The sequence below is a fragment of the Erithacus rubecula genome (assembly GCF_903797595.1).
Source record: "Erithacus rubecula genome assembly, chromosome: 4".
Lineage (NCBI taxonomy): Eukaryota > Metazoa > Chordata > Aves > Passeriformes > Muscicapidae > Erithacus > Erithacus rubecula.
This window is the reverse complement of record NC_136686.1, coordinates 12,700,418-12,727,833: the sequence shown is the minus strand read 5'-3', so window position 1 is coordinate 12,727,833 and position 27,416 is coordinate 12,700,418. Positions and strand designations below refer to the sequence as shown.

The 27,416-nt window shown below is 37.0% G+C and overlaps 1 protein-coding gene across 20 annotated transcripts in view; it reads left to right on the top strand.

The window, feature by feature from the left end:
- The window catches only part of SOX5 (SRY-box transcription factor 5), a 607,966-nt gene that overhangs the window by 369,583 nt on the left and 210,967 nt on the right, over positions 1-27,416 (top strand). For all 20 annotated transcript variants that reach the window (XM_079305083.1, XM_079305080.1, XM_079305086.1 and 17 more), the window contains one exon: positions 23,515-23,725. In XM_079305083.1, the coding sequence (XP_079161209.1) occupies positions 23,515-23,725 (211 nt within the window). The remainder of the gene's footprint in view (positions 1-23,514; positions 23,726-27,416) is intronic.

Sequence of the window (27,416 nt, the reverse complement as noted above, 5' to 3'; positions counted from 1 at the left end):
TTCAGAGACCTCCCTACAAGAAGAGATTGATGTGCTGCAATGTTTCTGAACCGCCCAATGTTCTAAAGTATTTAAAAGACAACAAAATGAAGGAAACAAACTTTCTTAAGTAAAAAGAATCCTTTATGTCTAGGGTAGCAAGCATGTCTGAATAGTTTGGCTGGCCTCATTTCCAGATTCTCTTTAACACCCTGAAGTTTTTGTTTCTTTTTCCAATTTAGTTGCAGTTGTGTGATCAGATAAGGCCTTTTTACTCTTTGCAAAGAAGTAGGCTTGGTGAATCCCATTAATTGAGCATCACTAGATAAACCAACAAAAGTAACTGAGTGGAGTTGTGCCCAATTTAACACAGGATAGCTTTTGCCAGAGCAAAAGAGTGTAAACAAGACTGTAATTATACATGGAAGTAGTCTGCTTCAGCATCCTTTTTTATGCTTTTAAATCAGAACCCCCCCTCCAAGGAAAAAAAAAAAAGCTCTAAAGATTAACATTCTTTAGTTTGTACAGGCAACAAGAAAATTACATAGATTGTCTAAAGCATGGACCAGTAAAATCTAGTATCAGGCTGTTATTATCTTTATTTATATTGTACCCAGAGCATGATTTATTTTTATAGAGACAGAAAAAAGAAACATTCTTGCCCCAGAATGCTTAGCTTATGACCCCGTTCCTGCAAAATAATCTGGTTGATTGGAACCTAATGCTGATGGTAGCAAGAGGGAGGGAAGGAGAGGTCACTGGCTATAACTCTGGCTGTAACTGCGCATAGCTTTTTGTAGGATTGGAGTTTGATGACAGAAAATAAGAAATATTATAGCAAAAGGTAAAATCCTTCTGACATCTCAAGTCTGAATTACTGGGGTAGATTGTGTATCTCTACACTAAGTCTTGTCAGAAGTGGAAGCTTGCATTGCTTATTAATACTGTTAGCCAGAAATAATGCAAAGCATCTTCAGACTCTCCTCTATGCTGATTTTCAGACTGAATTTAAAGTGTGTGTTTCATCTCTGTAACTGTAAGCAAAACTTTCATCTTTCCCATTCTTTTAATTTTAAACTGCTGCAGTTGTAATCAGGAGATCTGATCATCTGTGTTCAAAACCAGCAATATTTGCTGAGGATGTGCAGGTTTCCAGAAAACAACTAGATACGAATGCATTCAGCTTAGCATTCAGGATTTAGGGCCCTGTTCAGAGCAAATTAGTGTCTTGTAGAATTTTCAGTTAAGTTTATGGACTCTTAGTGATAAATTTCTGGTGATTATTGGAGTCTTGTGCAGCAGGAGGACGTTTTGGCTTTTCTCATAAACAAAAAGTTATTTCCTGTCACTGAATGAAGTTGGCCACTAACACATAATACAAAGCCATGTAAATCTTAATGTCACTTTTGTGATGAAGATTCAAGGGTGAAGCCTTCTCAGACTATATGTATGTTCAGAAGTAAGCTAGTAAATTTAGCTTTAACTTTATAGTTAATGGAAGTAAATAGGGAACAGTGCAGCATGATTCATTTTGTCCTAACAGATCTTGTAAGTAGGTCAGGGAACTCACACCCTAGAAGTGCCTATTTTTCTTCATAGGTTACAGCTGGAGCTTAGGGTGTTAAGCTCAGCTGTTGATCCCTATAGTTTATAAATCTGTTGTTAGATAACTTAAACCAAAAAAGCCTTGAGTGAGAGGTAATTGCCTGTCCAGAGTGTTTAATAATTCGTTGTTCATAAGTAAAAGTATGCTATATAGTGCTTAGCTCAGTTGGGAATAGAAAACATTCTACATCTCAGAGTTCAAACCAGGCAACTCATTTGAGTTTGTGGCCCGCATCTGACTAATGATAGAGTGTGAGTCTGTTTTATATTCTTTATATTCTGCAAACACTCTCCTCCTCCCTTTTTTTTTTTTTTTCCAAATTCTTAAATTCATGTTATCTTGACAGAGAAAGTAGAAGAGTGTGGAGGAGAGCAGGTTGATCAGTCACAATAGTTAGTTGTATAAGACTTGTTTAAATTCTCTTTAACCAATTTGATAACCTCCTCTGGAAAACAGTTTTCAGAATTTCATATACCTACAAGCACAGTTGCAAATAGTGTGATTCAGTCCTGCAAAGGATACACGTGTGGCAGATGATGTACTTTTCTTGTTTGCTTGTGACCAGTGTGAATTTAGCTTTTGGGCAGTGACCATAGGTTAAGTTTTGAAGCTGTCAACATGAGTTATTGGGTAATATATTGACACAGGACCACAGTGAATTCCTAGGCTTTTCTTGTGAAAAAACTAATTTGACTGAAATACTTACTTTTATGTTTAGGACCTGTATTTTTATATTGCTCTGTAAAATATCACAAAGAATTGTTGAACTTGTAATTTGATAAATATTAACAAAGATGGCAATTTTTTGGTTTACTTGGAGAAATTAGATTCTATTTCCAGCTTCCAGGGTGTTGATTTATTATGGGCAATTCACTTCTGTCATCTATTGCTGTGCTAGTACAATGGAAATTATACTTGTCCTTCATCCATGATCTGTCAGAGTTTCCACACTCATGGAGATTATTGAATGCCATACAGTGAGATTGAGGTTCAGTTCACCAAAGTTTAGGCACATAATATTTAGGTGTTTGGGCTGTCTTCAGGGCTTGTGTAAAAAGATAACCACCCGCCTAGAACAACATTTCCAATCTTTAAATAAGTACCCAGGACAAGAAAGATTAATTACCTTCTTAAAGTGCTTGTCTATGGACTATAGAGGGAGCCTTAATGACTAGTTTAGACTAGGTGTCTAATTTGGGGTTAAAATTGGGTGAGAGTAATCCCATTCACAGTATGTGGTGTTAAAGAAATAATGCATGTTACCATGCAAATATTCTCTCGTTTTTCTCTAGAAGTAACCATGTCATAATTATTCCTTTTTTTGGGGAGGGCTTGGAGGGATGTTGTGTGTGAGTGTTCTATCAGAATTCTTTTCTAACCAGTACTGATGGTGTTTAGTGGGGTTTTAAGAATTGGATAATCTCTAAAAACAAACCTTTTGTTGTATATCTATTAGGTAGTGTTAAGTTCCAAGAGTAAACAATATGTTGGTTAGCAACATGTATTGGAGAATAAAGAAATAAAGAACACTTTAAAAAGGCTATTTTGAGAAGATTCTCTTAGTATTGAAAAAAATGGCATTAATTCTAGTGGGTTTCCCCCTAAAAATTTAGAGAATTATCAAATGTTATTAGAAATTCAAATGTTATTAGAAATTCAAATGCTTAACAAAGCATTTGTCTGTCTTAGTATCAGCTGCAATGAACATCAGATTTAATTGTTCAGTTTCATTGATTACAAAGAACGTATGTAACCTGTTAAAGATTTGATTTAGCCCTGCACGGTCATTTTGGAAGTCCAAATGGTGTGCATAGGCATGATAGACCTAGCAATGTATTGGTTAAGAAAGTGTAGTTAAATTCCAGCCTTACTCTGTAGAAAGCTGTCTGCTGCGTATTTTAATTCTGCTTATGTCCTCCTCTGTGTTTAATCCAGAAAATGGGTGTATGTACATGTGCACAGCTTCATATTTTGGCACCATGTTTGGTATATTGTGTGCTGTGACATGTATTGTGCCTGCAGGCCATAGGAAAATGACACAAATTAAATGTGATATAGAAGGAGACATAATTTAAAACTTGCATGTTCTAGAGATGCAGTATGGCATCTGAGAGTTGCAACATATTGCAAAAAATTCCCCCTATTTCCCCAACAAGAAGCCCGTGTTTTCAGCTATGTAGGCTGCTGGAGACACAGGCAGCTTCCTTGGCTGTTTGCTGGGAATAGCTGTCACTGTGTTTTATTTGAGGCACTATCATGACCACTGCTACACACGCTCTGTCTCCTTCTTGTTCCTGTCTAACTGCACAGGTCATGTTCTGCTCTGCCCTCTTCTGTGGTTCTGTAATTATATTTACTTTACATAGACATGTGAGTTCCCTTTTCCCTTTTACATATGTTGTTTTCCTTCATGCTGAGAAAACTCCACAGCCTGACAGGGCACTTTTTTTTCTTTTCCCTGTTTTTTTTATTTTTTTTTTTTAAGCACTCCAAATTCTATCCAGCTTTAAACTCTTATGTTTATAACCCTGAATATCTCTAAAATGTCTTTACCTAAAACACTTTATGGTTTTATTACCAGGTTTATGCCAGTAATAATATTCACATCAGCTTTCTTAGGGATAATCTTTAAACAGAACCTAGCAAGAAAGGCTTTGAAAACTATCATTCCCAGGAACGCAAATCTCGGAACATGAAACATCGGTTTAATCGCCCTCTCTGACAACTTAACACGACAGATTGAAAAATACAAGCCGATATGGAAGTGGGATCAATGGATTATCAAAGTCCTAAACATCTTTTCTTGGAGGTGGGGAGGTGGGGAGCTTTGGGGTCCACTGGCATGCGTAAAGCATGAAGTTTGCATAGCTTACCACAGATCTGCTGCTGTCTGACTGGCAGGGAAGTTGAGAGGGAGAGAGAGATTTACATGAGGGAACTCAGGGGGCTTTGTCACGGCAATTGTATAAAGTGATATACAGTGCAAATCGACTCGAGCATGTCCCTGGATAGCAGGCGGTTTACAGCCTCTTCAAGCAGAGATTACTGCTTTATCTTGTCATACTAAATTAACGTGGCAGCACACTGTTAAACAGTGGTGACCTCTTCATCTGTGGAAATTGCTGCCTAGAGGAGAGATGGTATTTAAGACTCTCTCTCTCTCTCTTTTTCTCCCCTGCCCACTTTTTTCCCATATCCTCTTCCCTTCCTCCTTGTCTCCCTCTCTCTATCTTGTTTTGGTTTTTTTTTGTTGGTGTGGGGTTTTTTTGCTTTTGTTTGGTTTGGTTTTTGGTGTGGTTTTTGTTGTTGTTGTCGTTGTTGTTTTGGGTTTTTGGTTTGTTTTTTTTTTTTTTGGTTTTTGTTTTTTTTTGTGGTTGTTGTTGTATATTTGGTTTTGTTTTGTTTAGTTTGAGGTTGTTTTTTTTGTTTTTTTTTTTGTTTTTTTTTTTTTTTTTTTTTTTTTTTTTTTTTCCTGTAGGATCCTTAGGCATTTTTGGGTTAGGTTGTAACATTAAAGACAAAAAGAAAGAAAGAAAGGGGGGAAGGGAGAGGCTTTTAACATCAAGGTGACAACAGCTATGTGTTAATTGGGCCTTTGTTGTTTGATTAATAGCCACTTTGGTGTAGAATATTAAGACAGTTGTTTGGACAACTTTCTAAAAATGACATGTCCTTTCAGAAAAGTGGGATTAAGAGATGTTCTGCACATTTTAACTCCTTATTCTTATTGCATTTAGTCCTAAGCTTGCTGCTCTTTTGGAGCGAGCATTTCCATCCACCACTCCTGGCACCATCCTCGGCTGGCATGGAATGCCACAACCCTCTCCAGGGGCACTCCAAGAAGCTGCTCTGGGACTGGTGTTATTGAGGTTCAAGGTGATGAAAATACATCTGCAGTGTGGTCAAGCTCTTGTGTTGGGCTAAATTTTAGAATTGAATAATGCTCTGAGAAATGCAGTTGAGTGGGAAAAGGGCAACAACTGTTTCATCGGGCTGGCAGTGTGATACAGAAGAACAGGAAAATCAAATCCCACGTTCCCATATTTTTCAGTAAACTGAGTCAGTTAAGGAGAGGATGACATTTCCCTTCTTGATTTTTCTATTTACTATGCAGTGCATCACTGCAGGTCCAATCCAAAGCTCTTTGAAGTCACTATAAAGACTGCTTTGTCTTTAATAGGCTTTGGATCAAGGCCCACATGACCTTAGGCAAATTATTGCAAATCAGTGTTATGAAGTGCTTGGAAATTTGCAAGCATACATGTCCAAAGTACTAATTTTTTGATATACTTTAAAAAACAGTTTCACCTGGAGGCCAGGTGAAATCAGGTTGGCCAGATTGGCCTTGGAGGTATCCATATGTTCTGAAAATGGAAATGATATGGATGCATGTTTGGGTTAAGGAGGCTTTCCCTACCTCTTCCTGTGCTGACAAATGAGTATTTAACAGGTTCTCTTCCTATGCTGTTAGGGGTTGCCAGCTGACAAGAGCAAATGCTTTCACTTTCAAAACTCAGCACTGACTTTGGGATGCCACAGGATTTTGACTACTTCAATCATATGAAGATGGCTGTAGAAATTTAATTATATGAGATGGAAAAAGAAGATATTCTATATTGGATTTTTCCCTGCTGGAGACAATTGTTCCTTACTGTGAATTTCTTGAGCTGCCACCTACACAAAGATTCATGCAAAATTCTGTGCATTTTGTATGCAACATTTTCAGAGGCAAGTTTTTATTCATTTCCCTGGGATGCCAGCACAGTTTATTTTTACAGCAGAATATTTGCCATTAGCTGCAATGTGTCTGTGAACACTGATGTTATCATTGTTTTCTTTGGTTGAACTTTGAAGGCCATTGAGCTAAGTATTTATACTAGAGATATGGAAAGGACTGACTTCCTAATTTATTATTTGGAGAAATCAATGTGTTTGATAATTTATGTACAGCTTACAGAGGCCATGTAAGTAGCTCATGAATCGATCAGCAGCCAACAAAAACGAAAGCTAACGAGCTTGTTTCAATAGCAAGTTGCTCATTAGCAGGTAGGCTCACTGATCTTTCAGGGTTTCCAGTTCAAAGGCACATGCTTTTTCCATGTCCTTGGAAGAAGTAGTTTCCTTGCAAAGAACAGAAATGGAAAATCAAGCATGGCGAGGTTTTGAACATTTTCTCATCACTTTGACATAATGTTTACAGCAAATGCTTGATGCTGGGATAGAGGGTCAGCCATCTTATGGTCTCAGCCTGTGCCCATCACTCTAGTGACATCAACTTTCAGCCTCTGAAATTAAGTTTACTAGGGAATTAACAGTATATATGGGAAGAAGAGGAGAGAGGTGTTTTCTGTTTCTGCAGAGAAATCTCTACATTACCAGCACAGTGTTTCCGGTCCAGATTTTCTTCAACTCGGAAGCCATGTGTGGAATGCTAGCTGGTAGATAGGATGTCCTATCCTCCATTCCCAGTCAACACTGTGTCCCATCCTGGTTAGGTAGCGCCAGGCCTGTGTCTTCCCCTCTCCTGGTAATGTTTGATGCCTTGTTTGAAATACTTTGGTGCTTCCAGGAGGACTGATTTTTGGAGTGTACACAAAAGCTATCTTGTTTTACTCAGCTGTTATCCCTCTTGGTATAGATACCATGCACTTGAAGAACATAAACCTTCTTCTAGGAAGTGCTCTAAGGGTAAGTACTGAGAAGTATGGTAGATTTTATGTACTAAGGGTCATAAACATGCCTGAGAGCAGGGAACAGGTTTTAACTTTGTGCATTAGTAGAGTATACTGGTGTGCAGCACATCTATTTTTTTCTTGTGGTAAAGAAGCAAATTTATTTTTATTATTTTTGAAAAGTAAACCCACTGCTTTAATTACAAGACTTCTGATAATTTTTTTTGAATCCTTATGTTGCTTGTATAGATAAGTATATATATAAAAATATTTAGGTGTATATATACAAATGCATGTATTTCAGTGATCTCCTTTAGACATGAGGAATACACCACTCCTAATCAGACTGAAAAAAACAGTTTCTTGAGAGTTGCCTGAGGCTCTTGCAAAAGAGGGACTCTTGAAACATATTTTTTAAATATTTTTTAAAAAAATACAGATTTTCCAAATCTCAGGAATAGATTTTTCAACTGCCTGATTTGGCTTGAAATGAGTTGGCTGGATCAGTTTATTTTTCTTATAAGTAAGTCTATAAAGCTTTGATGAATCTGGCTCATTGTTTAGCACTTATCTCATGAGTAAAGCTTGAGAGGTTTGGCTTGAAACTTACCAAATCACATCTTTGGAAAATGGCCCAAGCCTATTGATTTATCTGAAAAAAGAAAAAAAAAAAATCCAGACCAAAACACAACTAAAAAACCCTGATCCAGCTTAGTGAGTAAGTCCCTTGCAGACCTATAGAGCCCCTACTGAATGAGCACATCTATTTCTCACCATTTGTTCTGCCTTGCAGTTCATGGAGCTGTAGGGCTGAGAGGGATTGGGAGAGGTCATCCAGTCCCAGCTTCAATCCAGGGATCAGCTGTACCAATGCAATTTCCTTCTGGTAGTAGTCTGATTTCTTGAAGTTACCCAAGACAGGAGACTTAGAACCTCCCAGTCTGTCTGGCCCAGGGTATAGCTGTCTCTGTCTTTAGAAAGTAACTCCTGTGTAATCTTTGCTGCATTCATTTTCTCTCATTAATTCTTGTTCCAGCCACTGCAACAAAAGGAAATATGCTCTTTTCTACAATAAATATTTTTGTATATGAAGAGTGATATCACATTTCATTGTCTCAAACTTTCCTTTCAGTATGTGGGACTCTTGTCTCCATATTTTTCTAAAAATTTTTACAGTTTTGTTGCTTCTCTGGAACTACTTTCAGTAGAATCGTTCACATTTTAACAGCTGTGTCTCCTGCTTAAAAACAGATGCTTTTCCACTAACAACAGTGATGTCTGCAGCAGGTGCATCAGAGATGCTACTGAAAAGCTCTAATCCCAAGTGGAAAAACACTCTGGGTGGCTCAGACACCATTTTATAAATTATGCTGTGAAGATTCAATTAACTTGCAGTAAAATCCTCTCTCATGCATTTTCTGGTGGAAGAAAGGATTTGTGTGCTGCTGTCTTTTGCATAGGTACCTAGCAGAGGACAAGTTTTGGGGCTGCTTTGCTTTGCTGAGCTCTAAGTGTAGAGCTGATGAATAGCAAAATGGATTATAGTGGCTCCTGCATATCCAAAGAATTGTCCCTAAAGTCTGACTACAGAATCTTTTCTTAGTGGAAGGAGGAAAAAGAAACATTAAGTTTCCAAGATGAGGAGTTGGCAGGGGGGAAGTCTTCGAAATGTAAGGCATATTTGATCTGGAAGTCAATGGGAAAAATATAAATATTAGATCTCAGGATATGAATTTTGTGAGTCAGGTTTAAGAAATACTCAGTCCCCTAAACATGATTATTTTACTATGTGTAACGTAAAGTGTGAAAAAGAATGAAAATCATAATCCATTTGCTTTTATTATCTTTAAGGAATAAATTGTTTGTACAAGCTGAAATAGGATAACTAATATAATGAGGATTATGATATTCTGTATGTTATGAATATAATAAATCCTCTGTTAAAAAGGTGTTATCATGTCAATTGTTCTGCGTTATTACATGACATTTAGTAGAAGCTGACTTTGATGTCAGTCAACACTTTATGTGCCTTTTACTGTGTTTTGGGCTACTTGATAAGAGAAAAACCTCTTCCACTTAAAATGATTTTTTCTCCCTTTTCTCTTGATTTTTGCATTTTGGGGTTCTTGCCTTGTAACCACCTGAAAGAAGGTATGAGCCAGCTGGATGAGCTGTTTGTGTTTATGAACTTAATGCATTTTTACAAAGTAGTGAAGTAATCTGAAGGGAAGAGCAAAGGCAAGGAAGATAGTTCATTTGCTGTATGCCACTGGTTTTTTTGGAGCTGTGCTGTAATAACTGCAACTCCAGTGGTGAATACCTGGTGATTTTTCCCACCTGTGCATCTTAGAGAGATCAATCTAGGGTATAGTGCAGCACAGGGGTGTGCTATACTGCCAAAGAGAAACCACAGATGACAATGATGGACAACATTTCCAATTGATCATGGTAGAATATGGTAGAGCTGTTTTCTTTTCTCTCTCCCTCCTGACCCTTTCCATTATAGGATTTTGAGCAAACTTCCCAATCTTTGGAAGTACAAAGTGCTTCTGAAGTAAAAAAGTCAAGGTAGTTAATGGCAGATGAAAGCTGCTGATGAGCAACTCAACTCCCTGCTTCAGTCAGAATTTGGGTAGAATGTCACAACGTAAAGGTGTTACAGAAATTTTAAGAATTAACAACCACCACATGTCTTATAGTACAAGAAATAAAGTTCACGTAGTGGTGGGAAAATAATGGTCACCTCACCAGATAGGAATCTTGGGAATGGGTGTCATTTTTGGGCTGTCACTAGAAGTGCAGAAGACTAGGTAGGACCAACCTCTTCAGAACTCTTCTGAATTTTATGCATGCATTTGAGGGAATTCTTTGAAGACTCCTGTAAATACAGAATACTGGCATGTATTATTTCTGGGAATGAAGATGGAAATTAAAAAAAAGAACCAAAACAACAAAACGGAGATTTTTTCAAAGCCAATGTGAATTAAGATGCAGTTGTTTAAAATGGATGGCTGTGTTAAAACTGACTGGAAGACTTGCTGCAGGAATTGTGGTAGGAAATAGCGCTTCATCACTGGCAAAACATCAGTTTGTACTGTTACAGTTTCCTTTTTTGCTTTCAGATTTATCAGTTCTCTATCGGGTAGTCTTTTGAAATGTTTTGATAAATAATTGTACTTGTGAGGGTTAATGGAGTGTCAATCCCTTATTTACTCTCAAGTCAAATGTAGTGCATGCTAGTCAAAACTGTAGGTCATGCTTTGTGAACCAGCTGACCTTAATGCTTTAAAGTGTGGTTATAGTCAGATAAATGACTGGAAAAATGACATTAAAGGGTTCTGTGTTTTCTGTCTTGCTGTAGCTTTTGAGGTCAAATTTAGTTGCATAAAAAAGATGGTATTTCTATTAATTGCCTATAATGCTATAGCTTAACCCAGGGTTTGAAAGTATGCTGTCTTTTTTTGCTTCACATCATCCCTAGTAATAAACACTTTGCAAATGGTACTAACAATTTTGTTGATACTATGTCTGCAAAGCAGAGTCCAGTTCCTTCTTTTGTAGCTGTATTGAATCTTCAGTGCTAAGGGCAGGTTAAAAAAAAAGTCAATAAAGTAAGCAGATAGACATGACTCAGAAAATATATGGGGAACAAACATGTTGGATGTAGGTGACATTTTAAAGTCACTCTTTTGTGTATCCCCTTACATAGTTGGACGTTCTCCTGTTACAGAAGCAGAACACAGACACTTTCATCTAAACTTCTGCTGATCTGTGTCAGTCCCAAATTAATTCAGCCTTGCAGTCAGAAGAATGACCATCAACTTCCCAAGGTGTTTGTTGTTGTCTGTTTTACAGTTTATTTTCCTTAGTGTCTTCACTGGATATTATGCTTCTTTTGAGTAGTGCTTAAGCCTAAAGTAAACCTTTTGATTAACTACCAAAATTTGAGGCATTTTAACAGCTAAGTCTGGCTGTATTTTGTTTACCACTATGCATAGCCTGAACTCTTAACTTATTCTGTTACTTCCAAGGAGGAAAGTTTTTCTTTGTATTGAAGTGAATAATAGCTGACATGAAAATTAATAAACACAAGGGCTTGAAATCAAATGTGTTCATAAAGTGAGATTTCTAGAACAGTTTAGTCTTCTGAAAATGTGATCCCATTGTTCACTGAAAATAACTTTTGAAGTTAAATGCGGTTTGCTCATGGAGATCTTCTGAAACTCTTGCTGAGTTGTTCAGTGTTCTGGCCAGCTCCTGTAGAAAACAAATGTGCTGAAATCTGGAAAATCATGTTGATAGTCAAGATTTTTATGAAGAGATTGGGCATTTAGGCAGTCCTCAGAACTTCCTCAGAAGTTCTCCATTCAGTAACTGGAAATATAATTTAGGTCTTGGGTTTTTTATTGGTTTGATTCCATGGGCCTTCCTAATCCCAGGTTTTCTCCTTTGAGAGGGATGTTTTGGCTGATTTGGCTAACTGTGATTTATGTACCGCCAGTCTGGATGAGCAACAGTCTGGGGCCGAATTCAGACCAGTTCCGAACTGTTCAAACTGGACCCAACCTAATCAGACCAATTCAGACTGGTTCTGACTAGTTCAAACCTGTTTGGACCAGTTTGAACTGGTTGGATCCAGTTTAGATCAGAAGTAGTGACACAGTGTTATTGTAACATCTTTTGAGCCTCTATTTTTGAAAGCTTCTCTGAACATAAAATTAAGAGACCCTCTGTAATGTTTGAACAATGAATCAAATAAATCAAAGTGAGAAGAGTATTATATAAATGTGTGAGTGCAGCCTCCAGTGCTGTGAGAAGTTCTGTTAAGGAGGATTGGGTGCCTTTCAGAGGGACCAGTCTTACATGGCTTACTTTTACCTCCTTGTGACATACAAATAAGCTCTCAGCATAGTTCCCCTTTATAATGTTGTGTGCATGTGTTTTTCACTTTTACTTCATGCAATTGAATCTGTTCAAGCAATTTATTTTTCAAATAAGTCATCCCCACATATATATACATCTGAAGATTAAAAAATCTGAAATCAAGACATTTTAATGTGACTTTTGGGTATGCTTAAATATGTATACTGTAAGTGTAGACACCCCTAGATCAGATTAGAAGGGAAGAGGAAAATAAAAAAACCCTTCAAAATACACTGTAATTTCCTTAATTTCTTTTAATGTGTACGAATACACATATATGTTAATGTGTGTATGTGTATGTGCATATGGATATCTCTAAAGTGTGACTCAAAACCAAATACCCTGTCTTTGTGTTCACCCCCTGTCTGTGTACAAGGTCTCTAGGTGCTCAATAGGAACTTTTTAATTATTTTCCCTGTTGCTGATTTTAATGAATGCATTGCAGAGAACTTTTTGTTATAAACCTGCAGATCAGCTTAATGCTGGTAGGCACAGTGATACCTGGTTGGAACACATCGTGAGACCAAATTTTAGTAAACTTAAGATCAAAAAGAGAGAGATTTTATAAAACCATACTCTGTTAGTCAAGAAATGCCTCCTCACCATAAAGCAGCCTGACATTCTTTCCAGTCAAAGTGGAGAAAATTGTACCTTGCTTATTGGGGTTGGGCAATTCTGTGGGTTTTTCAGCATCACTTCATGATGACTGAAAACTACAGGGAATACTTAGAAATCAGTGATTCAAAGAGGAATTTGGAGAAAAAAGGCTATTTCCAGCAAAAGTTATTCATTCTCTGCTGATGGTGGGTAGTTGGCTGTGACTATAGAAGAATTGATGTTCCTTGTGTTTTTTTTGGTTTGTTTGTGAACATGACGAACATCAGTACACAAAATTAATTGTTAAGGAAAATACATTGTGCACTTAGTCATCTACAAGAATTTGATTTCTTTAATGAAATGGTATAAGAGAATGAGAATGAACTGCTTTAAAGCTAATAAAGATCATTTGTATTACTCAGAATAATTTAGGTAAGTGATGAGAAAGGGGAGGGAAATTAGCATTTCTGTACAGTTTGCGTGCTGTGTAATTCTTAATCAGGAATGTCACAACATCCCTTGATATCATCTTATCACAAAAGTCTCTTCATAGTAGGCAATGTATGCTGCTGACTGCAGTTTACAGAAACAAAAGAAAGAATAACTCATCTGCAGAGTAAGTGTGAATCTGTCATAAATTAGAATTCATTAGGGTATTTTGCATCACTCAACCACAGTCGGAACTGGTGAGTTCTGTGTACATTTTAAATCTTGTTTAAGCTCTGCTTGGGTGAGCTTTAGAATGGGACTTAAATGGTGAAATGACATCATGCTGCTCCCTGGAGTAGAACATAATGTTACCATTTGAGGTGTAGTAAGACCCAGAAGAGTGAACAGGGAATTGGTTCTTGATAACCCTTGGATGCTGAATGTGCTCTGCCTTTCCTGTGCCAGTAGGCTCATGCCATTTCCTGACTTGTCCTATATACAATACCACAAAGGTATTTTGTGGGGATTAATTTAAAAAGTTCTGAATAGCTCTAACCCATATTATGTTTATATATCAGTGTTACATTGATTGAATTCTGTCTCATTAATTTTTTTAGTAATTATCCTGATATATTTGGCATTTTTGATCAAATACTGTCCTTTGAAGTGTTCAAGATCCAAGTAAGTTTTAGTCCTACTCTGTAAACATGTTCTGTGGAACTTTCTGTGAAAGGATTTATTCTCTGTTTATAAGCACATAATATATGTATTCCTTTTCTTTTTATATCCTGTGCAATCTTTCCTCCGAAGGTGAAAAAACTACTTTGGTTTACACTAGAATTTCAAATTCTGTTTCACACAAATTGTGTAATGGTTGTAGATAGGAAGAAAATCAAGTTATAAAAAAGCAGAATAGGTGAAATAAATTTCAGAGGGGAAAAAAGTCTGTAAATAATTGTTAAAGAAAATTAAGCCAGATACTGCTTGGAAAACAGTAATATTACTTAAGAAATGTAAGAGAGTTAGTAGTAGACAAAGTAATTGAAGTCTGTGAAAAGCAAGTAGCAGACTAGAGAACTTAGGTAAAAGCAGTTCCATGAGTTCCCTTGGGTTGGATAATATTCACTGCAGAAATAAATGAAACTAACATCCTGAACGAAAAGAATTTCTTTTTTTTTTTTTTTTTTTTAATTCCTATTCTTATGCTGTAGCAAACATCAGTAGAGATAGTGAGGCGATTTTTCAAGTACCTATTCCATTTTAATGAAGTTATGTTTTCTGGCTCTTCTTGAATATGAAAACTTCCAGAAGATTGCTTTCAGAAGAAAGAAATAGTATGACGCTAATCTTTGTTGTGGCAAAGACTATTTTGATGGTTATCATCTTGTAAGTCTTGTTATAATCTTTGGAAAAGCGAAAGAACAAATGCAAGATAAAAATAGATAAATAGATGTGAATTGAGAAGGCTCATGAAAAATACACAATGTGTATAAAGCAGAACACTATTATTTAAAAAATTGATTTAGCCACATTTTTACCTTTCACAGAATCAGAGCATGTCTTGGGTTGGAAGGGACATTAAAAGCTGTATTCCAAGCCTCTGCCCTGGGCAGGGACAACTTCCACCATCCCAGGCTGCTCCCAGCCCCATCCAACCTGGCTTTGGAAATTTCCTGGGATGGGGCAGCCACAGCTTCTCTGGGCAACCTGTGCCAGGGCCTCAGCACCCTCACAGGGAAGAATTTCTTCTGTGTATCTAAACTAAATTTCTCTTCTGCCAGCTTTAAGCCATTGTCCTGTCTCTAAAGTTCCTGATGGGTGCAGATATTCTCTTTTCTTTTGTTCCCCAGTTTGGAGGGTTGTTCTTTCCAGACGAGATATCATCCCCTTGAGTTTCAACACAGAGAAGGCAGTTTTTAACTATTTCATATGTGGCTTTTCTTTACTTTCCTCTCAGCCACCCAGCCAAATGAATGAAGTGAAACAATCTGTTCGGTACAAGTTTTTGTAGGCTACTAGAGAACAGATGAAGTAATCTGACATCCAGTTCCATCTGAAAACTGTAGTGAATTGAAGTGTGAAAGCTGGGAACAGTCCAGGAGCCACTGCTGGCCGTTGGGATTCCTTTTATCCTGAGTGCTGTTCAGATAGTCTTCTCCCCTTCTTTCAAGGAATTAGCACAGACAATGGGTTTGTTTCATAGTAACAAAGCTGGTGATCAAACTGACTTTGACACTCAACATAGGTTTTATTACACTTACAAGCCAGAGTTGCTGTATCTGGTTAGTAAGCTTGTATTTTTACAAAGATAATCGTTTTATACTGCATGATTTCCAAACTATTAGGAGGATTTAATGTATGCTGAAGCCTCTACCAAGCTGTTTTGATAAGAAGTCTTATTTTTTGTTTAGCAAGGTCTTGTGGGCGATCTTTAGTCCCTCAGGGAAGAGCTCATAAAAGTCTTAAAAGTGCTTTTGCAGAGCTTTATTTATTTTTAAGCATGAAGATTACTAGCACAAAGATAACAAGGCTCCCATAGTACAACATGTTCTTTGTTTTTACAGGTTATAGCTAACATATTAAGAGTTCTCAGGATGCCAGTTTTGTTTGTTAAGTGTTTTGAGAGCAAATAGATGTAATCCTATATTGTGTTATTTTCTTAAAACGAGTTTAGCTGGAGAAAGAAGCAGTAGGAGAAATCTGGTCTGAGTATGGGTGTCAGGAATCATGCCACTAATCACATTTACCCATTACAAAGTAGTTGTTACAATTTTACTATATTTACTATCTAAGGATTTGCAAATTACTTTTATATATTTATGTATCTCTTGCACTTCATTGCAAGAAATGGGACAAAGAAGTGGGCTAAAAATAAAACCAAACTATAGACCGCAGAAGAAAATAATTTTTAAAACCCATGCTTGGCATTCAATATAAAAAAGTTCTAAAATTTCACTCGCAACATTTTCTCATATAATTTTACTACAAACAGATCCACAGTTTGCATATAATTCTTCCATTTTTAATAAATCAAGTAAAAATGATGGGATAAGCAGTAAGAAATACTAAACTTGTGCTGTATATTTAGGGATGGGCTGGAATGCAGAAAAGCCAGTGGAGAAAAAAAATGGTTGTTTTAAACCTTTGGTTATCAGATTGTGCTCTGTGCTAGAGGTAGTCTGGTAATGGTCTGGTGAAGGGGCACGAAGAGTCACCCAGTCACGCTCTGCTGGTTGTGCTGTGCTCTTTATTTTCAGACACTTATAATGAAGTCAGTGACAATTAAATGAATATGTATATTGTTGTGCATTTTCAGAAATCCTGCTAGGCACCTCCTTCTACCTGTAGATAGTTAAATCCTTGAAAAAGCTGTTCCTATGCTCTCTAAATCTCAGAGGATAAAGTTAGAAATCAGTGCAAAATGGATTATAAATCATTCCTTTTGTGTGAATGTGACTGAACAGTTCCTTGCAACTCGTCTCTAAACCTTGTAAATTTTAGAAGTTTTCTCCTGTTCATGCAGTTGTGGCAGCAGTCTGAGTATAGTGGTATTTGGAAAAAATCAAGATATGTTTCAGTGTTCATGTCAGATATTGTGGTGTAACAGTTGATATATGAGAGAATTCCCAATTTGCGGTTTCAGATGGTTGGGCTGTAGTGCCCCACAAAGTCATGTAAAGGTTGATTGTTTACTGCATCAATAAAAATGAAAACACAACCACTGTGAGGCTTTTGGCCAATAATCTCTAGGTTTTTTATATCAATTTAAGAAAGGCCTCAAGATGCAGGAAGTATTCATTAATATCTCAGTTTACATATGAAGTACAAAGATAAAAGAAAGGAAAGTATCTGGATGTAGCAGAGTTCCTATGGCAGATGGCTGTCTTTTTGAGCTTTGAACAATTTTTAGCCAGGTTCATGGTTATCAAACACTGGAAATACCTGTTTGTCTTCCCATGAAGCTTCTGCCAGTGTATCTTCTGCTTCATCAAGAAGAGGTCATTAATTAGATACAGCACTTGATGTCAAATAAATGCAAACTGAAAAACAAGAGCTAGTAATGATTGCCATAAATAAATAAAATTCCATTGCAAAGTAAAATTTTAACATTTTTGAGTGAGAACAAATTTCATCAGGATTATGTAAGTCTAATATTTGGTAGTACCTCCAAGATACGGATCCTGGAGTTCCAAATATATTGTGTCAGTAAAGCCAAATCAGTATATGACTTGAACGTATTTCTCTTGGTGGCAGTAACATGGTCACAGTAAAGAGAAACAAAAAAAATGTGTCTCTACTGTATTTAGTTCACCTAATTCAGGTAAAAATCTTAGTTCTTTCCCACAATGACCTCTTCAGCTGACTTCTGATCCATTCGCTTACTTTTTCACTCTCTATTGCATTTGATTTTTCTTGTATAATTAAAACCACAATCCTAGGAAAAGAAATAATCATTATAAAGATAGTGGTTGGTTTGCATTGATCTAATTGCAGATCCATAACCTTTGGATATTCATCTTTATATGCTGCACTTAACTACTTCTGTCCCTCTTTGGGTTATGTATCAGTTCTTCCGGACGATGTCAATACTTCCTAATGATGCATTTGTCCTCTTCTACCTGCTTTTCCCTTCTATTATCTTCTATACAGTTTCCTGTTTGCTTACTGTATCCTCCACTGTTTCCTTTTAAATCTCCTTGGGATCATTCCTCTCCACCACTGGTGGGTAACTTTACCACATGAAGGAGACTTACAGACAAAAGACCTATTTAAATACAAGATAGATGGAAGGAAATTCTAACATACGGAAAGCACAGTGTCCACTGGGAAGCCTCAGGGAATATGTGTTTCATCTTCCTGAAAGTGCCAGGTTGACAGATACCACAAACCAGGCAGGTTTGTGATATACCTGCTCTGCAGCCCTTGTGATGCAGAATGTAGAAGGAGACAGTTTTCCAAATCACTTAAGTGATTTGAAAATATGATTCCCATTGAAAGGCGATGGAGCTTACACTTCTGAAGTAAGTTAATTACATTTATTAAGGCAAAGATTGTAAATGGAAGGTTAAGAAAAAATTAAAGATCATTCTTGCTTTGTGAATATTGTGTGTCTGTTTTGGTTCTTTTAAACATTAACAAATACTAGAAATGTCAAGTTGAATTTTCTCATAATTGCTGGTGGGCCTCCTGTGGGCAATGCAAGTATTTCTACAGCTTCCAGAATTTTACTTGAAGTAGCTGTGCTGTTGAATCTTACACATAAATACTAATTTCCTAAAATATTATTGTGGAAAATAAATTTTAAAAAATAGGAAACAGTACTAAATTGCTGGATAATAATTTGTCTTCTGAAAAGTGAAGTATTCTGTTTTCTGATTATCTCATATGTCATCATACTGTTGCCAGCTTCCTGGTCACTATGGAGACTATAAAATAGATAGGCCTACATGTCTAATATAGAAAGCAGCAAAAAAAAACCTGCCTTTGGTCTTTACACATTCTAAAAGAGTGAAGTATGGGCAAAATTCCAGCTTTGAAAAAAAGAACCTTTTCCGTTGCTTTTAGGATCACAGGCTTCTTAAAATCAGACAATATCTGTGCTTGATTTAAAGACACAAGTATTTTATTCCAGGTGTTTTTGGCTGCAAAACCAGCAGCTTGATTCTCATGGGGTTTTTTTGTGGGTTTTTTGTTTGTTTTTTGTTTTTTTTTTTTTTTTTTTTTTTTTTTTGTTCCTGCGGATGCAGACTTCATGCATAGCATATGGTGGTAATTAACAGTTTCAGACTTAGTTCTCAATTTTCTTCTGCTTTGATTCTTGGTTGGTTTGGGACAAAATTTTAATGTCACAGAAGCAGAGTGTCTGAGTTTAATTGCAGATAGGAATAATGTGCATCTCTAGATGAGGAAGGAGAAGATGAGATTTATTTAGAGCACTAAGAGATATTTTGGAAATCTCAGTGAGTACAACCTGTTTTCTTTTCATTAAGCCTTTAAATGTTCCCCTGTAGAACTGAAATAGGCCTCCCTTGGACCCTGGAAACAGAGGGAGACAATTTGAAAGATACAGCTGGAATGAAGAGTTTCTTTTACCAGCACAATGTTTGCGCTTTTTATGAGAGCAAGGGTAACATTGTGTAATCTTTGAAAAAGATATTGCTCACTCCATTGTCCAGTGACATGACTTTTCCTGTCAATCACAAAGGTGACAAGGGGGCTAGATTAAGTAAAGCTTGCCCAAGATTAACAAAGGAAGATTATTGACCTCATCCTGAAAGGGCAGAAGCCTGTTTTATCATTAAACCTTGAAGAGGTATTTCCTCCATTGGTGGAAAGCTGTTTGGCAATATCGAGGCAACTTTCTTGTAAATGAACAAGTCTTCCTGTGGATTCTAGCTTGGAACAGAAGCAGAAGGCACAAAAGGTTGGCTGGTCCCTTTTTTGTTTCTGTTGCTTGGAGGGGGGAAGAAGGGCCTAGAGTGTTTGTTTCAACAAGATCTGTATAGGTCCTTGTCTGCCTTTCCGAAGTGGGAAATCGAGAAGCAGCAGCATCAGGTGTTTGCTTGGTGAGTATGATCCCAGCTCAGAGTTGGAGGAGATGATGGGCCAGTGCACATTTGCAGAGCAATTTGCAATGCAAATGAACAATAGAGCCCTGTCCACCAAGCAGCTGCTGCCTGCATAAACTGTTACTTGGGTTAACAGTGCCAGAGGCTGAAATGTAATCAGACTTGAACGGGTGAAATGGTTATACAGCTGAGATAGACTTTCTCCAGGAAAAGTGTCCACTGTTTTGGTGGCTGAGAGATGAGTCTTGTGTGTGGCTTGATGGAGTTAATTGTAAAACATCAGTAGTAGATAGAGGGAACTTCTTCTCAGGGATTAATTTTAAACTGTTCCTGACATATCTTTCTTGCCATTCAGGATTTCTCTGAGTGTTTTCAGGGGGATAGTTAAACTTTTGTATGCAGTATCAGACGATTTTATTTACTTGAAGTTTTTTGGCTTTCTGCAGCCTTTGGCATGAACAGGTTTTATGTGGTGAGGGTATCCTTTCATTTTTACATGCTAGAAGTAAAAATCCAGACCCGTTGAGAGCTTTTTCACGTCTCCAAGTAATGGCATAAGAAAAGAACAAAATATAAGAAAGGGACATGAAGTGAAAGCCAAGATAACTGTTGCACGTTTCACATTGTTTTTGGGAATGACAGCATATAATTCCCTGGGTGTGTGGGAAAGCAGTTTCTGGAGCTGGTATGCTGGAGGATACATGCTGAAATGTCAGCAGCAGCAGAAGCTGGGGTATGCCCTCATCCAGCAGTACAGAAAGGAGAGGATTCCTCTTGGATTGCAAATCACGCAATGGATGTGTGATTGCTACAGATCCTTCTGAATGAATAATTCACTGCTATACTGTAATTTAGCCCACTGAGATGTGATTACAGCTGTTCCCCTACTGTACATGTGTTTTGATTGAGTCTTAAATCCCACAAGTGTATAAATAGCCGTGCATGTGATTTGCAAACACTACATACGTGCACACCTAACCAAGTGGTCTGAAGAAACTTTTTTGAGGAAGATGGTTTCCTGATTGTATATCTTAGTATATAATTTACCTTTAAAAAAAAATATGTGTAGATCACTTTCCATTCTTATCCAGCTATAAAGTCTTTCTAACTGTGGTATTATAAATGCTTTTAGCCAACATTGTAGTAGGAGGGTATCTCTGTTATTGTTGAATTTGTGATTCCAAGACCTTTATAATATAAGAGATTACTTGTGCCTGTTTTAGCAGTAGGAAAATGAAATGCAGGGGAAAAAAAGGTGATATTTTCCATGGTTTCACAATGCATTTGAAAGAACTAGGAATTGAGTATTCAGAGTACCTTTGTGATGCTTTATTCACAGTCTACTGCATTGTCCCCCTCACAATTCATTTTCCCCAGAAGGAAAGGCAGAATTTTAAAAACACTTGTGAGTTTCATTTGGAAGCCTAGCAATTTGTGGTTTGAAAGCCACCTTATGTTACTTTAAATAATCATTCAATCCTTGTGTTCTTACGCTTCTTCTCTTACAACAAACTGGTTTTATACTCAGAATGTATTTGTACATTAAAAACCCCACTTGCATGTACCCCAAATGTACATGGAAACAGCAGTGCTGATACCTGGGGCTTAGGCAACTTTTACAAGTACTTTGTATCTGTGACCAATGTGTGACACCCAGAAATAGGAGTGAAAGTCTATGGGACCTGCTTTGGATTAAAACAAGAAACTAGTTCCTGGTAAAATTAAGAAACACACTGTTCCTATGCATGACTGATGGCATAGGTAGATTTAAGAACTGTGACTATTTGGCATATCTGTCTCAAAGTGTGAATAAGAAAGCAGCTTTCGAGATATTTCCTCTATTAGCCTTGTGTGTAGGAAAAAAAAATTACCACTTGGTGATAATAGTTTTCAATTTTAGATAAAATCTGAAATGATGCTGAAATTATCCTTTCTGCTTGTTTAGATTGGTGAAAAAATCAGTTTACTCAAGTCTATATGTGAAAAAAATTGCATTTGGCTTCAACTAAGTTTTGAAGTCTGGTGTTAGCAACTAGGAATTTTGCAAGTGCAGAACAAAAATGGAGAGAGTTGCAAGAAAGAAAAAAAAAAAATGGAACATGTCTGTTGATTGGACTTGGAAAATTTTTTAGTGCTTGGTCAAAAGCTCATTGACGTCAGTAGAAAGTCTCTCATTAACATCACTGGGTTTGGTTTTTGGGGCATATGATGGCCCAGATTGTAATCTTAGTTAAATCCGATTCTGTTAGGGAATTTATTCACTAGTATAACACATTCAAGCTGCTCAAAACTGTTTGCATTAAAAGTTTTCTTAACCATAGGTAGTCTTTTTGCCACAACAAAGTAGCCTGTGAAAATAAATATATTTTCTTTATTGCATGTTTTCCATGTAGCTTTACTCAACTTTTATTGAAATATTTTGTAGCAATTTATGTTCTTTTCATAAAAGTATATTTTTTTTCTGAAATACTGTGATTTATTAGCACAGAGACATCAAATTACTCAAAACAATATAGAATTATAACACAAATCTCTAATATGCACACGTGTGCATATTTATAGATTGATGTATCACCTTCATAACCTCTGAAATTAAATGAAAAAATGAAAACAATTTAAAAATTATTAAGGCCTTTTCAACCAAGTCTGTAACTCATATCACAAGATGATTCAGTGACTTTTTTAAGAAACAGTGTTCACTAAACAGCTGGAGTGCAAAAATGTAAGGTAATAGGAGAGTGAAAAAATCCCTTGGAAAATCATATTTAAATAAAAACGATACATCTTTACAGTAGTATATTTTATGCATTCTTTGTTTGGAGACATTGACCTAAGTTTTTCGGGTGCAGATGGCATATATTAGCAGAGGAAAAAATGGGTTTGGGAGATTTGTACAGAAGGGTAGAGTATAACTGACATGAAAGGAGAAGGAATATGTGCAGAGAACATTGCTTTATGTTGGAGGAGATATGGAGGAGAAGGCTCTCACGTTAATGAAGGCAAGTTTGAAGATGCTGGAACCAGTTTTGCTTTCCATTAAAATTAATGAGTAGACCTCTGTGGACTCTCACGTGAGGAGGGTTGTGTGCAGGTTCTGGGAAGTCACAGAGTTTTGCCATTGTGCTGCCAGGGAAAGTCATTAGGACCACCTTTGTGAAAAATACTGTTTCTACAAGAAATTGAGGTTTATGACAGAAGAGAATAGGATTAGAAAACATCATCCTTTATAGATGGGAGAACTGCTTGAACTGTGAGTAAAAATATGTCGTAGGGTGAAGGACATTTAATGTTTAGTTGCTATTTTATTTCTTAAAACAACTAGCCTATCAAAGCATTAAGTACTTTATAAAGTCAGGAAATTAATGGTCCTTGTAAAAATTGAAGGTTTTTTTAGAAGGAGAGCTGTAGAAGAACAAACAATTACAGGTGATCAATACAATTGTTATTAGGAAACCTATGAGAACAACACTTCTTCTCAATTAGGGAAAAACTGTATTTTATGTTTCTCTCTTGCAAGCTGATCTTTGTTCACTCCAGCCTGTAATCTTGGTTTTATGCTTTATGGATAGGCTTTGTTCTGGGTGTTTTTGAAGCATTGCATGACTTTTTTAAAGGTTTCAACAGAAGAACAAATAGCAATGAACTCAAAGAACAAAGGATTGTTCTTCCTTTCTTTTTTTCTATTTCCCTCCCCTTCTTCAAGAAAGGAGTGTTTCATCTTGTTTTTCTCCCCTTTCAGGAAGTTGATGGCAATAAAGTGATGTCTTCATTTGCCCCGCACAACTCATCTACCTCACCCTTGAAGGCAGAAGAAGGTGGGCGTCAGAGTGGAGAGTCCTTGTCCAGCACAGCCCTGGGAACCCCAGAAAGGCGCAAGGGGAGCCTTGCAGATGTCGTGGACACCCTGAAGCAAAGGAAAATGGAAGAGCTCATCAAAAACGAGCCAGAAGGTAAGGCTTGGGAAGCTGGCCAAAATTTTCTGTGTTTTTTCTTTTCTCCAGATCCTTTGGATACATATACTTTTTAATCATGCCTTTTTCTGCTCTGCTTGCTTTTCCTTTGCCAGCAGAATTACAGATCTTGCAGTTATTTTCTACATTAGAGTTTAATTTTATTAATGTCCCATCACAGCTAATGTTTTTAGCTTTGCCCAGAAAAGAGAGTCTGGTGATCTTTCTGTTACAGTTGCAGCCTCATCAATATGCTTGCAATAAGATAGTTTTAATCACCTGGGGGCTTTTACACCCCTCTCCCCATTTCTAGAACTAAAAGAAATATTATCATCAATGTCAATGTTTTTGTGAAATGATCTAGTGTGCATGTCATTTTTTGAAAGGCCAGAAATTAAACTGAGAATTCATGAAAGCTTTTTTGCGGGATGCATCATTGTCTGTTTATCTGTAGTGTCAGTGCTGTACAGACAGAGGGAATGCAGGTCTTCCCTGCATTTTGTGTGGCCAGCAAGTTTCAGCTTTGGCTTATAGGTGTCATTTCTGGAGAAAAAGTGTCTTTTTGAGAACCTCTCTCCAGCTGGTGGCAGTAGGACTTGTGCTCTGTGGGTTGAGACTAAGACCAAAGATTAGAATTTTTAATTTTTGCCTGTTTGGGGCAGAGTCAAAGTCCTGACTAGAAGATGAAGTTTTCATTTTGCTCTCCAAAGTTATCTGCATGCATATTTACAGCTGCCTTTTCAGGGCACTGCAAGCTAATTGTGTGAACATACTGAGCCTTGTTTCCTAGTGCACAGTAACGTGACTCTTATTTTCATTTACACTTACCTATCCTGTTATGGAAATCTATTCCATAAATGTTTAAAAGCAGGGCTCTCAGGGCCCCCCTCAGTGCTAAAGCATGAAGTGACAAGAAAATTTAAGGAAAACCTGCATACTGGAATGAAAGTCTGGATACAAACATACTGGCACATACACGAACATGATAGGATTGTAAATTAGGATTTTCTTGACTGGACCATGCAGGGTCTGCTGGGAAACAAATTCTCTGTCTAAGCATTTTTTTTTAATATTACTTACAACATTTCTTTTGCATTTAAGTTTACGTAATGGTCAGTGCCGTAACATACTCTGTATCTTTGGATAGAAGAGATTGGGGGGGAATGGGTGGGAAGGAGACCAGGCTTTTATCGGACAGAGGAAAAAACAAGGAGCTCTGGGCAATGTATAAATACTCTGTTGAGTATAAGGTTGTACAAGCTGCACAGACTCCATTAAGGAAAGGCCATACATAGACATGAGAATGGTTACAGAACTTGTGCATTATCTCAGCTCTACTAAAATGAAAATATACAGTACAAACTAAAGATCTACAGCTTTGTGAAGAGATTGGGAGAGAGAGGAGGGAGAGCAACTGAATGTCGGGCTTTGCAAATGCATGCGACAAAAAATCTTTTCTTCCCTCTAGCCATTGTTCTATTGTCTTTCAAAGGCCATTAAATTGAACAGCAGGTTGTGATGAAAATTTCATTAAGCCCTAGTTAAATCATTATGAGGGTGCCATATTCATGTCTCTGCTTACTCCCCATCCAGGAAAAAAATGAATAGAAGAGAGTTGAACTTTTTTTCCCTTTCTCCTTAAAAACGAACTAACAAAAGTTCAGAAATTAGAAGAGAATGGGAAATGGCACATGAAACAAAAGGAGGGCAGAGAGGTGAGCTGGCTAGGAAGAAAATTAGACTTGCATAGGAGCATTGAAAGGTGGTGAGGGACAAATACATCATTTTGACAAGCCTCCCTCCCCTTCCCTTCAGCCAACATGGCTGTTTTTAGAGTGGCTAATTAAAAAAATATATATTTCTGGGTGCAGATGGCTAGACTGTTCTTAGAGGTCCTCTACAAATATGAGTATTTTTCCCTAAATGAGTACATACTAATGCAACACAGTGCCTTCTCTGTTTGAGCTCCAGCAGAAAGTTATTGTCATGTCTTCTTCATGTAGTGTTAAAGTAAAATTGTAAGTCATCACTGGTTGCTAGTCAGATAATTAGCATATTAATAAATTTCCATGTGAATAAGGTGTTACAAGTGGGAATTTTTGATAGTACATGTAGGTAAAAATGCAGCAGTTGTGATAAATGCATATTTCAGTAATGTTTTTTGGTCTTGCTAGTTTGTAAAGCTTTGTGGGATGAAGTCAAGAATCTTGGTTAAGCTTTGCTGCATTATGTCAACAAGAATAATATAATACTTTATTTCCCTTCGGAAAGAAAGGGAAACATTTGCACCAGTAGTTGAGGTTTAATTAAATCAATTTCCTGTGAATCTTTCAAAGACCAAATATGAGCCAGATTCCCATTTCTCTATGTACTCAAAAGTTTATATATTATTTAACTTGTACAATGGGCTATATTTGCTCTCTTTTTATTGTTTGAAATAGTCTTCTGAGTTGCTGTGGGAAATGTGCTTTTCAAGCATTCTCTCAAATGGCCTGTTTCTTCAAAATCAGAAAAAAGAAAGGGCTGATTAGACAACTTTAGGTCTCAATTCAAACCCCATATCAGTCAGGGAAAGGATTTCTCTTTTCTGAAATAGGCTCTAAGGACAAGTGAGCTATTCCAAAATATTGATAACAGGTTTGATTCTGTCTAAGAAACTTTATTGATACAAGGGAAACAATTTTCTTCAATTGTTTGATTACTAGAAAATAAAAATAAAAATTAGTAAATTTTGTCAGTAAAGGATAAGAATTTTTACATTTTAAACATACTGCTCAGAGTGCAGTAATGCACACGTGTACATATGCACAAATATGAACACATCCCTCTACTCACATGAGCTGATAAGGGAAGCATCACACTTCATATAAATGGTTTTCAAGTAGATTTTTTGTACATATACCCTTGGTTAATGTGCCCTGTAAGAACTTGCACTACCTACTTCTCCAAAAGCTCATCACCTCCTTTTCCTCCTTGGATATGAGTTGGGGGGGGGATGTTTTCATAGGGGCTTATACCTAGCTCTAAAGCTCCTTGCTGTTTTTCTTTTCACCCTAATTTTGCCATTTTCCTGCCACTGGATGAAAGTATGTGATTGACAATGTGATTGAAATATGCTGACACAGAGACGTAAGTGTTTCAGTGAATGTAAAACTTGTGGAATTTTGCTCATTACTAATACAGTGCTCACTTTTCTTCTCTCAAATTCTGTGGAAAATTCTTATGTGCAGCTTTAGTATTAGGCCCCCAAAGGCATAAACCTATTACTGAAGTCACACAGTGTTATTTTACATGAAACATTCTGTCCTTTCTAACTTGAGCTTCAGAAGAGGAGTCAGTCCCCTTTTATTCCTGGTGTACAATAATGAAGATAATGGAGTGGGTTTGGAGAAGCCTTATACACTGTGACGACCTCAAGCCCTTGCCCCGAGGGTCGTCTGCCAACCATGGGATTCCTTTTGCAGCTGAAATCATTAGGAGAATGAGATACAGGCATGTTTTTCTTCTGTTTTCTTCAGGCATCAGAAGATGGGAGAGATTCTCTGTCTGTCTGTTCTCCTCATTTGTAGAAATGAAATGGAAATCTCTTTGAAGTCACTGAGCTTGACACAAGTTTGTGAAAGAAAAGACCAAAGCAACCACTTAGCTTTTCCTTGCACTATTGATGTGATTGGAATGTTGTTTGTTAATT